The 14,249-nt window shown below is 37.1% G+C and overlaps 1 protein-coding gene across 3 annotated transcripts in view; it reads right to left on the bottom strand.

Moving 5' to 3' along the window:
* The window catches only part of KDM4C (lysine demethylase 4C), a 371,099-nt gene that overhangs the window by 158,069 nt on the left and 198,781 nt on the right, over positions 1 to 14,249 (bottom strand). For all 3 annotated transcript variants that reach the window (XR_010021850.1, XM_063080305.1, XM_063080306.1), the window contains exon 12: positions 14,132 to 14,240. Coding sequence is in view for 2 of the 3 variants with exons in the window: in XM_063080305.1 (XP_062936375.1) it covers positions 14,132 to 14,240 (109 nt within the window). In the remaining variant the exon portion in view is untranslated. The remainder of the gene's footprint in view (positions 1 to 14,131; positions 14,241 to 14,249) is intronic.

Genomic DNA, 14,249 nt, shown 5'->3' with positions numbered 1-14,249 from the left:
CATGGGGGCTGGCCCAGCAACTGGTTCACAGGAAGGTTTGGCCTGGAGTTTCAGTCTGCTGAGTCAGAAATTTTATTTTGTAAAAGAACTTACCTGTAGACCAAACACCAAACTCCTGGTTCACATAAACAACAGACTTGTTTTATAGTAGTTTTGAAGATATTCTTTCTAACTTAGACCTAGGAAACCAATCATCACCCCTTAGTTTGAATATTTCTGGCAAAATTAAAGCTTGTGGAGAAAGGGAGTAGAAATAGATATGCACAAAGAACCTAATAAGAATGCTCAGGAAGAAACAGGAGTTAAACCAAAAATATTTAATTTATAAATGTGACAGTCAGGTACTAGGAGGCTGACCACAACTTCTGCCTCTACAGTTACCTATATATAATATCAGTAACTAGCCAGCCACTCAAAGATATCCTGCTTACAAACCTCCTTCCCCAATGTACCTTAAATGCATTCCTAAAACTATCCTTCCGGCTTCCTGTTCAAATCATACCCATCTTCTCCTCAAGATTATAAACAATTCTCAAGGGAATAACTAGGTTTTTTTGTCTTGTCACCAGTATTTAACTATAAAGTCTGAGAGTCAGCATTACCTCTGATGCTGACCCAATGGCTCCACTGCCATCAGAGAGGTACTGAATGGGAGACACTCAGTCCTACAGGGCACCTGATGAGGAAGAGGAGGTCCCAAAAAGTTGGGAGCTCAGCAAATTCTAAAAAATTTCTGGTTCTGAAATGAAAATCAGGCTTGCTTCAGTTCACTTTGAGAATCTCAAGACATTCAGATAATCTTTGAAAAATTTCTATTTGTACTAATTTGTAATATTCCCACAAATTAATAAAATTTCCCAAGGTGAGGCAGGGGCCACACTGAGAATGTGACCTTATGGACTGTGTACATATACACTTTTTATTTTAATTATTAGGTATTTATTTTTGGCTACTTTCCATAGAAATCAATTTAAATTTTTTTATATAAAAGTATATATGTAGCTTATATAAGTGGAAAGTAATGCTGAAAAATATTAGTTCAAGGGATACAAAACTATTCTGAGGTAAGCATGGCTATAAGAGCAGAGCTCTGATACAATCTACTAGGATAAATTAAAATAATTCTTCATTCATGCAATCTGTATGGCCTTGGTTTGGTTTTGTTTGGTTATAATCTAAACCTCAGTTTTGCGATCTGCAAAATGAATATAAGATTACCAAAAATACAGGGCTTTCCAATGGCTTATATGAGATACAAGCCATAAAGCTGTTATGTGTTGGTATGCATGACCTAGTGCTTCAGTAGATGATGCTGTCTTCCTCTCTGGGTCTCCAGCATAATCTTTGCAAAGGTCATCCAGAAAAGTACGTAAAATGTTTGCCTTAAATATTGAACTTAATGACAATATTGCCAGGAACAGTCAAAGCCAGTCTAGACAGACACACAGTCATTTCCTATATATAAATATTTCCATCAAAAAACTTATCATTTCAGATAAAAAATTGCCTTTGTTGTCCCATTCACTCAAAAACACCATTAAATTTTGTTTATGATTAAAAAAAAATTTAATGTCCTTTACAAAAGTGTCCCAAGGAAACAATCTTTTAAGAAATATGCAAATAAATTATGACATGGACATATGATAATGGCATTAGAAATGGTTCTTTTGAAGAATACTAATGAAATATAACACAATATGAATATATGCATTAAATAAAATATTAACTGAATATAATATTATAAAGTAGATGAAAAACTATGACACAAAAGCATATGGAGAATTATACCAAACTCTATACAAAATATATTAGAAGTCTAGAATAAAGGGTGTCTGTAAAAGTTTTTATAATTATAAAAATATGCAACCTTAAAAGTTAAAAAAACTGCAGTCAGAATAATATTAGTTAGGAACTATGAAATAGAAGAAACCTTACCTGAAGAACAGACTTATATCAGATTTATCCACTCATTCAGTACTATCTCTTTGAATAAATTTTGCTAAGTGTAAGCGGATTTCTCTAAAGAAAAACATTTGGGCTATTTGTAGAAGGGCTGCTGCCAGGACTTGCTGATGGAACCCAGCAGATGGGAAAAGCCATCGACTCTACTATAGTACAATTTCCATTTGCCAATCACCATAATGATTTTGCTGCTTGGGGTTATGTTCCAGTATTGTGTTTTGGCTGGTATAGCACCATTCTCTGCTATGAAGAGCACAGCAGCATCTGCTATGTTTCAGGTACTTGAGCAAAATCTCAGACCTGGGAGGCATTATATATGGTTTCAAATATACTGGAAGCACTGGGGGTAGAGAGTGGGGATGAGGGCAGAAATGAGTTACTCAAAAAAGCTAAGTAGATTCAAACTTGGGAACTTTATTATTCCTGTACTGAATACTGATTTCTGACTTCCAAAGCATTATAAAAGTATCTTCGAAAGTACAAATGGGAACAAATCATAGGAATTTTAAGTATGATTTTATTGGGAAGTGGCGACATTGAGGAAAAATTAAATTCCGCATTACAATTCCCCTAAAATGCTAATTTAATAATGGATAACAGAGAATTCTACTGTTTTAGGTCTAAAGCACTTAAAAAATTATATAGACATAGTTTTACTCTTTATGCATCACCTCTCAATAACACAATGTCAAAAACATCTCAAAAGAATACATTCCAACTGATTCAATATACACTTTAAAGAAGAGAAACATTCCAAAGGACACACCTTCAAAATTCGTATTACACAAAAATGACTTGATAATTATGGTTCCTCTAGGGAACTTTTCATGGGGAACTTTGGCATTACCAGTGTTGCTTAAATTTCTTAAAGAAAATTAGCTCACATTTCACTTACGTATATATTCTTACAATACACATGGACAAAAACAAAGTATACTGAAAAGCAGGCTACTCTATCCACAAAGATGTATGTCCCTTATCAGATACTGTTATGTGCTCACTTCAGCTTCTTTCATCAGTACGCTGGCTATTATTGGGTGTCCCTAGTATGATAAAGTAGAAAGTAAAAAGAGTGCAAATTTGGGGACTGAACAGACAGTATTTAAAGCCTGTTATCTAACACCAACCTTATTATCTTGGGCAAGTGAATTAGCACCCATGAGTTTTAGTTTCCTCATTAGTAAAAATGATGCTAGCACCATCTATCCTAAAGAATTCTAAGTAATTATTACTAATAATGTATACAAATAGGAAGAAACCAGCGTAGTCAATTCTCATTTCAGAGTGTGATGAGGAGAAGAAGAAAACTATAAGAAAGCTGGCATACCTTTGGGAAACCAAATAACAGTATGGCACGAAAAGAAACTTATTCTGGGCATCAAATCAAAGATAGGTGAAAGAGTGAGCATAGGAAACTCACAGAATGCTAGATTATAAGACATGTTGGAAATAAGAAATTAAAATAAATAGTGCTTTGCCTTCAAGGAGTTCAACACTTCCCATGAGAGAAATCTCCATTTTCTTAAGCTATTTCATTAACAGCATCTATAATACAAAGTCAAAGAATGACAAAACATAATCTCCAAGCAAAGAACTACTAGCATGACACAATCTACCTGCAAAAACAAAACAAAACAAAAAACTCTCCTTAGCTAAAAAAGTTATCTCTGGTCATCTGTGTAAAGAACATCAGGAACATTTTGGCACAAGAACTAACAGGGGTATTGCCAGGCAGATGACACAAAACACCTGCTCAGAGGAGAACTTCAAGAAGGGTGGCCGTGATGCCAACTACCAGGGAAATAAGGGCATGGACAGTTCAAGAAAACATACAAAAAAACGAAGAGGACGAGCCTGCAAATGTTTACTCTCTCATTCCACACAAAAATCCACTGCCTGGGTCAGATTTCTGGTCAAGATGACAGAACAGTCCCCAGCATCACTCTCTCCCACAAATCAACCAATTTACAACTATAAACATGTAACAACACCCAAACTGGGACTGCTGGAGCTCAGGGGAAGAGGAGGAGAGACCTACGGAGTGCATAAATGGGGAGAAACCACAATGAGAGAAAGAAAAAACTGCTTTGAGCATTCTGGGCTGTTGTTGCTTTAAGGCTCAAGCTGGTGAGCGCATGCAGCAGGAGCCGACAAGCTGCAGCTGTGCCCTTCAGATGGAGTTGCTTGGAGACAACAGGGGAGAAGAGGGCCTTGGTAGCCCGCAGGACAGCAAGACCACTAACAGGGTTCCCATGGACCCACACAGGAGCGAAGAGCCAGAACAGCTGAAAAAGGGGAGCCACTCAGAGGCTGATGAGTCATCGCAAGGAACCAGCACAGGGCCCATCCCCTGGTAACTGTTTCGAGCACGGGAGGTGGGGGAGACAGGCCCACCGGGAGAACACTGGGACACAGCAAGGACAGCCAATCAGCCCCCCAATCAGTGCAGGACCACTCAGAGGAGACTTGTCGGGAATGCAGAATTGCATGGGGTGCAGTTTGATGAAAAAACTCAGGCCCGGATCAGAGTTTCTACACAACCCAGGTGCACCGGGTCTCTGGAGAACTAGAAGTACCTATAAGATCAATCATTAAACTCTAAGCTGCCCAAAACATCTTTCCTAGGGAAACAGCAGCTAAGCAGCAATTTAATCAACCACACAGCTCCCACAGGAAGTACTGGTTCCCACAGGAAGTTCCCCCATGTTAGAAGTAAGCAAAGGACACAAAAATTAGTTCCAGCCCAAGCACACCACCAGCACCTTGGGGCCCCCTCCAGGGGACCCAGAGCATCAAACCATGGACCAGACCGCCCGCCCACAACCAAGCACACTACCAGCACCTCGGGGCCCCACCCGGGGACCTGGGGAGTGGAGCTGAGGACCAGACCTCCTGCCCACAACCAGGAACACCACCAGCACCAAGGAGCATGCCAAAAATATCACCTCCATTTCGGTGGCCCACCACAGCCACCACAGTAACCACAGCTTCCGCAAAAGTGGCTAGACGTCACAACCACCACACAGAGAGTCCACCAGCCACTGGAGTACATTGACACAAGGACAGTCACCAGCAGAAATCAAAGAAAAGAAGAGGATGTCTCTCTCCACAAAGCCCATTCCAGAATGACAGAAGAAGCATCTGCTCTGTAATAATATTGGGGGACCTGAACACACCTTTCAGCATTGGACAGATCATCTAGGCAACAAATCAACAGAATAACCATTACTCTTTCAGAGGGAGAGAAGAAATCTAGGGTTATCAGTGGTGGACGGGGGGAGGAAGTGGGAGATAGGGAAAGATTTGACAAGGGGCATAAAAAATAAGTATAATTTATAACAATATACATACTAGTAATATTGATTTGATCAACATATGTGAACATTGAATCCCAAAAATATGTATAACCAATTATGATTCGATTACAAAAAATACAATTTTTGCTATGAAATTTACAAATGTTTTTCAATGAGAATCTCTAATGAGAACAAAAGTGCAGTTAAATAGGTATTACTACACAGTACACTATATCTGTTGATAAATGTTTAAAAAAAAAAAAAAAAATCCACTGCCTGGTCCTGCTGGCTCTCCTTCATGCCAGACTCACTCCCTCCTCGGCGTTTTTGTACTCACAGTTTTTTCCCAAGAAGATACTTAACCAGATCCTTGGCTAACTCACTTGAAGGCATTATAAAGTTTATTTCTGAGGAAAAGATCTTAACAGCAGCTATGAAAAAACTTGCATAATACTTACACATGTTCACATACCATAGCCAACCTTTTCTCCTTAAAGTTTCTATTTTTTGTAAAAGCACTACAAAAATCCCTGCACTTTTTGATCTTAAAAATGTTTCTCAAAATAAAGAACATGAACATGAAAAAATGGATTATCATTGCAGTATTTAGAGGTTCATTTGATAGGTATTAAAAAAATAGTCACCTCACCATGTCCCTAAAACCTGGGAAGCTAAGACCCCGAGAAGAGAAAAAGTAAAATAACTCTACAACAAATTAAAATGATGATAAAGTGAGCCACTTTCTAACCATTCACTATCTGGAAGCCTACAACATGTTACTTAACCTCCCATATGTGGAAAATCCCTTGCTAAAATCCATGACCAAGGTTCCCAACTGCCAGCCTGCCAAATGCTGCCAGCCCAGGACTAGGTTTTTATTGGTCAGCAGCAAAATAAAGAAAATAAAGACCACAAAGTAATCATGAAATTAAATTTGAAAATATACGTATACCTTCCTCACTTATTCTCCATCTTCAGAGCTAGTTTCGAAATCAAAGAAAAAGTAGAAATAACAATGCAGAAATGTGTTTCAAAATACAGGATAAGTCAGTGGCGTATAGGGTTAAGACACGTATGTCTCTTAGGAAAGGGGATTGTGTACAAGTTTAAGAGAATATAAAGTAATACATTTTAAGTTGAGTTTTATGGAACTCCAGTTTTTGTGGAGAGAAAGAAATTATCAAAGACCAGCAATTTCATATATTTTAACCTAATACAATAATATATTTGCCTAAAGATTGGAATGAACCACAGTCATATCAAAATCTGTTCCTTAGATGTTTTCTGCATGACTTTAAGAGTAACTAGAATTGGATGAAGCCAAGATAATCAGAGTCTTGACTATCATTTTAAAAGCCCAATGCTTTCAGCATATTCAGACACCTGATCATAAGACTTCATGCCAACCATCATTTAGGAAAATTTCAGGATTTAATGTAAAAAGTACAGAAAGCAACAGTATGACATAAGTTATAAAGCTAGCATTTTTGTCTCTAATTCAAACAAAACCTGACCAAGCCACTAGCATAATAAAAGCAAGGTGTTTTTGATTTTTATTCCCCATATTACAGTAAAAGCCAATGCCATTGGGGCTTCCAAAGGAATTTAATGAAAGAGAAATCAGGCCAAACTGAGAACACCGACTATTATTACAAACCTCAGTGCTAGATAAAATATCATTTTATCTGAGTGCCAACAACATCTAATGTTTTATGTCCACATAATGCAGGTAAACACTGACTGTGTGACCTATCAACAAACATTCCAAGCCAATCTACCTAATAATCTGCTGAATCTGCTCTTTTATTGCTTAAGCAGACTACAACTATACCTATTATTAAAGTATAATATTACCTCAAGCTAATAAAAACTGATGGAACAAAAGAGAAGAGACATTATGTAAAAATTAATAACATTTGGAGCATGACATGCAGCCGTTATAGAACAGCGTTTGTTTTTCAACACTGGCAGAGAAAAGGATTTTTTAAGGAAGGGAAACACTGTCAATGAGTGATGTACCTATATATGTCGCTAGGTTCCTTTTTAATGAAAGGCTACCATGGGGCAAGGACTAGATCGTATCCTCTTCTATTATATTTTATGGAATCAAAGATTTTTACAGTTTGAACAAAACTTTGGATCACTTATCCTCCCATATCATCACACAAATGAGTAAACCTCTGAGATGAGCATTAGAGAGATTACACAACAGTTTTCCAAGGCCACACAGCCTTTAACAGGCAAGGGGAGACCAGAAGCCAGGCCTCAGGTCATCCACCATAACAGAGTCCTATGCCCACCACCATCTGGAAAAAAAAAAAATGAATGCTTCTAATATTTAAAATAATGTCTACAATTAAAATTTAGAATAACATTTTTAATAAGTCTGAATCAGACATCATTATTATATTCGGTCAATACATTCACAAGATAAGTCCTTTAAAAAAATAAATAAAAGATTGGGAAATTTACATCAATGCAGTTGGGAAAGGCGGAGTCACAGCACGACAGGAGCAAGAGGGCAGAATTCTCCCGAAATCATCTGTCTACCAAAGGTCAAGTAAAACAGCCAATTCTAAATTCTCATTCCTTGAACTCTAATTCTAAATTCCAATTCTAAATAATCCCCTTTTGTTTGAGCGACAATTGCAAAGTGCCCAAGAGCCAGCTTGTGTACTAACTGTGCAAGTAGTACAGTGACTGGTTAACACAGGATAAAACATTCAGAAAACACCATAGGAAATCTCAGTCCGTCCCAGGAAAAAACAAAGACTCTAACAAAGTGAAATCACAAGGCAGTTCTAGTCTTGAGGAAATGTGCTTAGGACCAGATTAGTATTCAATTGCATTACAATAATTAGTGCCATAATAAAAGGAGTGTGAAACAGAGAAAATCTTTTGGGGAAGTAATCAAATTTTGTCAAAATGGTCTTCCTGAGATTTCACTCACTTAAATCTGCTTAAATGCATACATGCTATTCTTCAAAACATCTGAAAACCTAGGTTAAATGGGTTAAATAATGATCAAACACCAACAATGATCTCTAATTGATGCAGTAATTTCCATTTCTTCTATCTCTATATATAAATATTTAATCCATTAGTAAACAAATTATAATATATAAGAGTTCCCCAAAAATAAATTACCATAAGTGTGCCTGAAATACTCTCTTAATCTAACGCTCAAGGCATGCAGACACTACAGAGAATCAGGGTCTAAAATGTCTTTAATTTCAAAGAGATGCTTAACAGCTCATTATAGTAATGCACTGGCTGAAGTGATGACTGATAAAGAGTTATTAAGACAATTAAGATTATAAGAAATCAGATTCATAACGAGGACTTTAACATGAATTTTTCCAATATTTAAACTTGCAGATGGGGTCACCTCTGCACTTGGGTAAACCCAGTAGAGATGGGTATCTCCATTGTTCAATCTTTCTGTCTGAATTATTCTAGAAATCATAAAATTATAGTTGAAGAATTACAAATAAACATTAAATCCAATGGTAATCAGCTTTTTGGAAAAATACCTCTTAACCTATCATCACATGCTTATTTCAGGGCATTCAAAATGCCCAAAACCCATATGTTAGGAACCCTGATTATTTACAATATGAACAAGATTCATATTTTACAAAGGAGGAAACTGAGGCCAGAGAGAAGATTTGCCCAAAGTCAAAAAACTTATGAGGCACAAAATAGGACTCCAGAATCTGTTGTGTGTTAGTCAACCAAATTCCTATTCAGGTTGGGGTCAAAAGATGCTGCAGTTGCGTCTACCAGATGCACTAGAGGTATCAATAACCAGGATGCACTTTCACTTTAAATTTCTCACTCGGAATGAGAGGTATACAATTGACTGCAGTGTATGCTAAGGAATTCTTTCTCTTCTATCCTATGACCTTCCCCACCCAAGCCAAAGGTTCAAGGTATGAGTGTCACATTTACACTCCAAGTCTCTGTAAAATAGCTTTTTGGCCAAATATAAAAGAAATGTTTATTATAGAAAATGTCAAAAAATATCAGCCGACAAAAAAAATTAAAATCACCTAATAACAATCTTGCATATTTTCTTACAAGTTTTCCAATTAACTTTCATAGTCTCCAATGAAACTCTGCCGTCAGCAATTATGTTGACAAGTATATTGACAGTAATCACCACCAACACAGTGTCAATCACTGAGCAGAGTATTACTTTGTGAGGCACTGCCATGTTCATGAGGTCTCCTTTATGTTAGCAGGGCTTGTCCTTGGTTTATAGCTGCATTAGAAATGTCCTTAACCTTATCACTTAACCAAGGGGCTTGGCTGCACAGTAAGTACAAAACTAATTGTAGAAAAAGCTAGAAAATTTATATTGGAAACAAATGTAGTAAAATTTTCAGAAATAATGTTCAGAAACAAATGAACATGTGTGCAGGATGAAAGCTTCAAGGAACAAACAGTGAACCATGAGGGCAGTTGGGGGAGTGATAAAATGTATGTTCAGATACTGATGTCAGTGCAGGACGTCTACAATGTCAGTTCAGGAGAAGTTCTGGAGTTTGTGTCAGCACAACAAAAGGGCTGCTGATGAAAATGCTGGTCAGAAGAAGCATGCCATGGGTTAAAAAATATGTGAATCTGAATGACATCAAAATGGGTAGCAAGGCAGCAAATACAGATACCAAAGCCACAAACTGCAGGCTAAGTACTTTCAAAGACCACAAAAGAGAATGATGTGCCTCAAAATATTTCCCATGTACACAGCCTGGTTCAATTATATTTTACCACTTACCCTTACATGGAAAGCATTTTCTGTAGAGTATTAAATATGGTATATTAAAAGCATTCTGGGCAGCTGTGTAATGTTTCATTGAATTGCATTTAAACAATTCATTAGACATTAAAGTTATTCCACTTCAGCTTTCAACTCTCTCTTCATTTCACCATACTGCATACTGTAGGTGTGTTTTGTGTGTGTGCATGTATGCATATGTGTGTTGAAGAATAATTTTACGAAACAACAGAAGTATAAAATCTAAAGATGAAGAAATTTAAGCTCACTAGTGATTTCCCTTCCCGTGACATAGTCTTGATCTTCCTCAAGCTACACTCCTCTTTCAGCAAAGGAAAAAAAAATAATCTAAAGAAAAACCTATTCTCTAATCACATTTTGAACTGCAGCATATGCATCATTTCTTAGTTGGGAGTGAGAAACAAAAATAATTAACCAAACCACTATAACCTAAACAAAGCAAATAGTAGGCTAGTCCTTACGAAGAAATCATTTACCAACCCAATGTGACATATAACCCCAGGAGCCCTCAAAACTACAAGGCACTGCAATGTGTCAGCTGCATTTTCACTCTGAGGGACTTCTAGGATTTGACACAGTGGTAAAAAACATTCCAACTCTGTCAGGATACAAAACTGAGATAGCTAACATATTAAATATATAATTTGTTCACATTACTACAGCTAATTAGACCAGCAAGTTTTTCTACACACATATACACACAGAGAATACTTCCTGGACAAGGATTTACATTTTTCTTTACTATGACAGTGTATAATATATTAAGGTGGCTGGCTATCCTTCTAATAGCTGATTTCAAGGTTTAGTGATCACCTTAACCAGGGCTTTCCTGCTTTTGAATCCAAACATGATCTAAGCCACAGTGATTCAGTGAAAAGTTCGCTGTCAAGGACGTGGAGGGAAGGCAGAAGAGAAAAGTGAAAGTGGGGAGACAGACAAATGGCCAGTGCCACGTAATAAAGTACAACATAAGGTGATCACCGGTATGTCAGAGCTGGGTGCACGTAGAGTACATGCGCAGTAACAGCAGAAGAGAGGTGAGTGTTAAGAAGTGGTTGAGAATGGTTCTACAAAAGAAAAGGGTATTTGCCTGGGCAAATGCATGGAAGAAAAAAGTAGCAGACTATATCCAGAAGAGAAAAAATTGTTGTCTGAATAAATGGAAAGAAGGACTCATGTAGGGGAGCTGAGGGAAATGAAGCTAGAGAGAGAAACTCATAGTGGATTACGACTGGCCTCAAAGCCACACTACGGAATTGAGCACTCAACCTGTATGGAAGCAATAATATTAAGGGGAAAAGTGAGAGAATTCGAGCAGGCATCCTCACCAACCAAAGAAAAAGAAATATTGCCACAGATTTCTAAGTTGGTTGCCCCCCATCTTCTGAGGCCAGACAGTGTTGTTCTCAAACCCTGCCTGGTTCTGTGCTACATACACACCCTCCTTCCCTATAGACACTGAACTCAGAGAAAAGCAGGAATATGCCAATAATATCAAAAGATCACAACTGGAGAGTGGGTATATGTCCAAGATACTTCAAGAATACAATGACCCACACAATTTTGCTTTCAAGTCTAGGTTTCAATCCAGCATATGTCTAATTAGCCTAATAATCAGAAAAATAAATAGAATTTTAATCCCTGTTTTAGGATCCCATTGTCCAGGTACCCAACCTTAGAAAAATCCAAGTGAAAAACATTTCACTTAAAAGGAAACAAGAGAGGGCATAGTATTTTCTTTTAAATTATAAATGATAAACATAGCATACACTAAAAGTTATTTTTCACCAATAGAAAAAGAATTAGAAACAAATTTTTATGCAAAGACGCTCTGTGGTAATCATCATCCTTTTATTACGTATCCCTCTCTTCTTCAATACTACCAACCCTCATGTTTTTCTGCTAAACATGGAAAATCTTCCCCCAGGAAAGAAAAGGGTGATAGTGAAGAAATTCTCGCTGATTCTGTAATTACAGGATCTGCCACAATCAGAATGATCTCTATAGTTTCAGGTGATTTAGGTATCAGAGAGCCACTACATTGCCCTAAAGAGAAGAGTAATTTAAAGTTGACTTGTCTCCCAGCTGTACAGAAGCTCCCAGAGGTGCTGGATCTTTCCCCTCTGCAGTCTTTCTGTTAGGGGAATCAAATCCCAGCTTTAATGAAGAAATGCTCATTCATCAATAGGGAATAATAATTATTGTTTAAAGATGCAATTTTTCAGGATGCACAAATATAGTTATGTTACTACATATGAAGAGTGCAAAAGGAGCCAAGCAGTTAGGGTAGAAAAGCCCCCAAAAAAGCTAGATTTGGAACTCTGTGCTTCCAGTGAGCAGTAAGCCCATTATTCTTCACATTCTAACAATGATAATGTTCATTCACTTAGAACACCACAAGCAACTTAGACACAGAGCCAAAGGTTGAGGTTAACATTCAAGTGCCAAATGATGTAAATAATTTACTCCAGGCCACATAATATTCTCCACTGTCAGTTTGGAACCTCGTATAAATCTTTACCCATCACAAAAATTCTCTGATTTTTCTATTCAATTCTCAAAAACCTCCAGAACATGCCAAGGAGTCCTTAACACATTAGAATGGAAAGTGAGACTGTTGCAAAAGCTACAATCATCTATGTTTCAGAAAAATACTTAACCTCAAACCCCTGATACAACTTCATTAAACCAACCCATTCACAAATTTAGCGAGTTAGAATGACTGAAATCAGAATTCCTCTCGAGGGAGAAACTCTAGGCCAATTTATGATGGCCCACATCAAAATAAACTTCCTGAGAAAATAAGGACATAGGAAAAAGTAGCCTTCCACATGTGTTAGTATAGCCTATTCCCTTCTGAAAAGTTATGCTGAAAATAGGCTATGATAAAGAAGGATAATTAAAATTCATGAGTAATGTATACTAAATATTAATTATTTCGTACAGAACTGTCCTTTAATTATCTTGACAATAAGAGGAAAATTCTTTGCATAATAAAGCAGAAGAATAACTCAAAACGATGATATATGTAAATAAATACAAACATATTTCATTACTCTTATTACTTGAACCAGAATTCTACCCTGGATTGGTTTTATAAAAACTACTGCCATCCTTATCTGATCCCTACACTCATGATCTTTTTTCCTAACTAAATAGAGATTATACAAGAAGACAGCGAACAAAAGGAAAAAATCTGCTAACAATGTCTGTACTCTGATAAATTTATTTAAACTTAACAAGAAGCTTAAACCCTCTCACGTTACTCACTTGCCAGCATCCTCACAGACACATGACCTTAGTGAACAATATCAAGCAGTAAAACTGGAAAACATCTCAAAGAAAGGCTCTTTACAGAAAACCTAATTGAATTTGTCATTTAGAGATGAAAAAAATAAGGCCCACATGATGCTAAGAGACACTTTTACAACACTTACTAGTCAGTATTCCAATTTTGAATTTGAGGCAACAAAAATTCATTTTGCAAAATGAGAGGTAAAATGGGCAACCAGGTTAAACAAAAAGATGAATGTTACATCCAGAAATGGTAACAGACTGTAAATAAAATGGCACCTCAACAAGTCACATTAGCGCAATCTAAGTAAGGAGAAAGGATGTTTTGCTGCACCGGGTATAACAGGGTATGAAACAGGATATGTGTGTAGTTTCTTACTCAAGATGGTTTAAATAAATTTGAAGGATTCAAGGTAAAAGTAAAGACAATGCAAAGAAACCTACAGCATGTTACTTCTATAAACTGACATCTTTAGAGAAGTGATACTCAACTTCTTCTGGAGAACCTTAAAATGAAGAATGTCAGGAATGACAAACACTATCCCATGTTATGAAACGAGAAGACTTTCACCAGTAATAAGGCTGGATTATATGAAGCAATTCTTTCCTCCTAAAATCCACATTCCTTCTGCTTGTAAATTGTTGATGACCTATAATCTAATGGTAGGTTTGGAGTTTGCCACTTGCTCAAATTTTCTCTGTGCTAAGCAATTGCTTACAACAGTGTGCTACAATAAACACCTATGCAGAAACATCCTGAGAAGCCTCAAGAGCTTACCTTCGTCACTTGCTGCCTGCTGCTTAACAAGGGTCAGAGGGGATCTTGCTGGAGGCTTAGTAAGCGGATGGCGCCAACTCTTAGAGGTCTTGGTCTCTCCTTCTATTATCTACTTACA

The sequence above is a fragment of the Cynocephalus volans genome, chromosome 16, assembly GCF_027409185.1.
Source record: "Cynocephalus volans isolate mCynVol1 chromosome 16, mCynVol1.pri, whole genome shotgun sequence".
In the NCBI taxonomy this organism is placed as follows: domain Eukaryota; kingdom Metazoa; phylum Chordata; class Mammalia; order Dermoptera; family Cynocephalidae; genus Cynocephalus; species Cynocephalus volans.
Note: the sequence above shows the minus strand (reverse complement) of the source record. Positions and strands in the feature narration are given on the sequence as shown.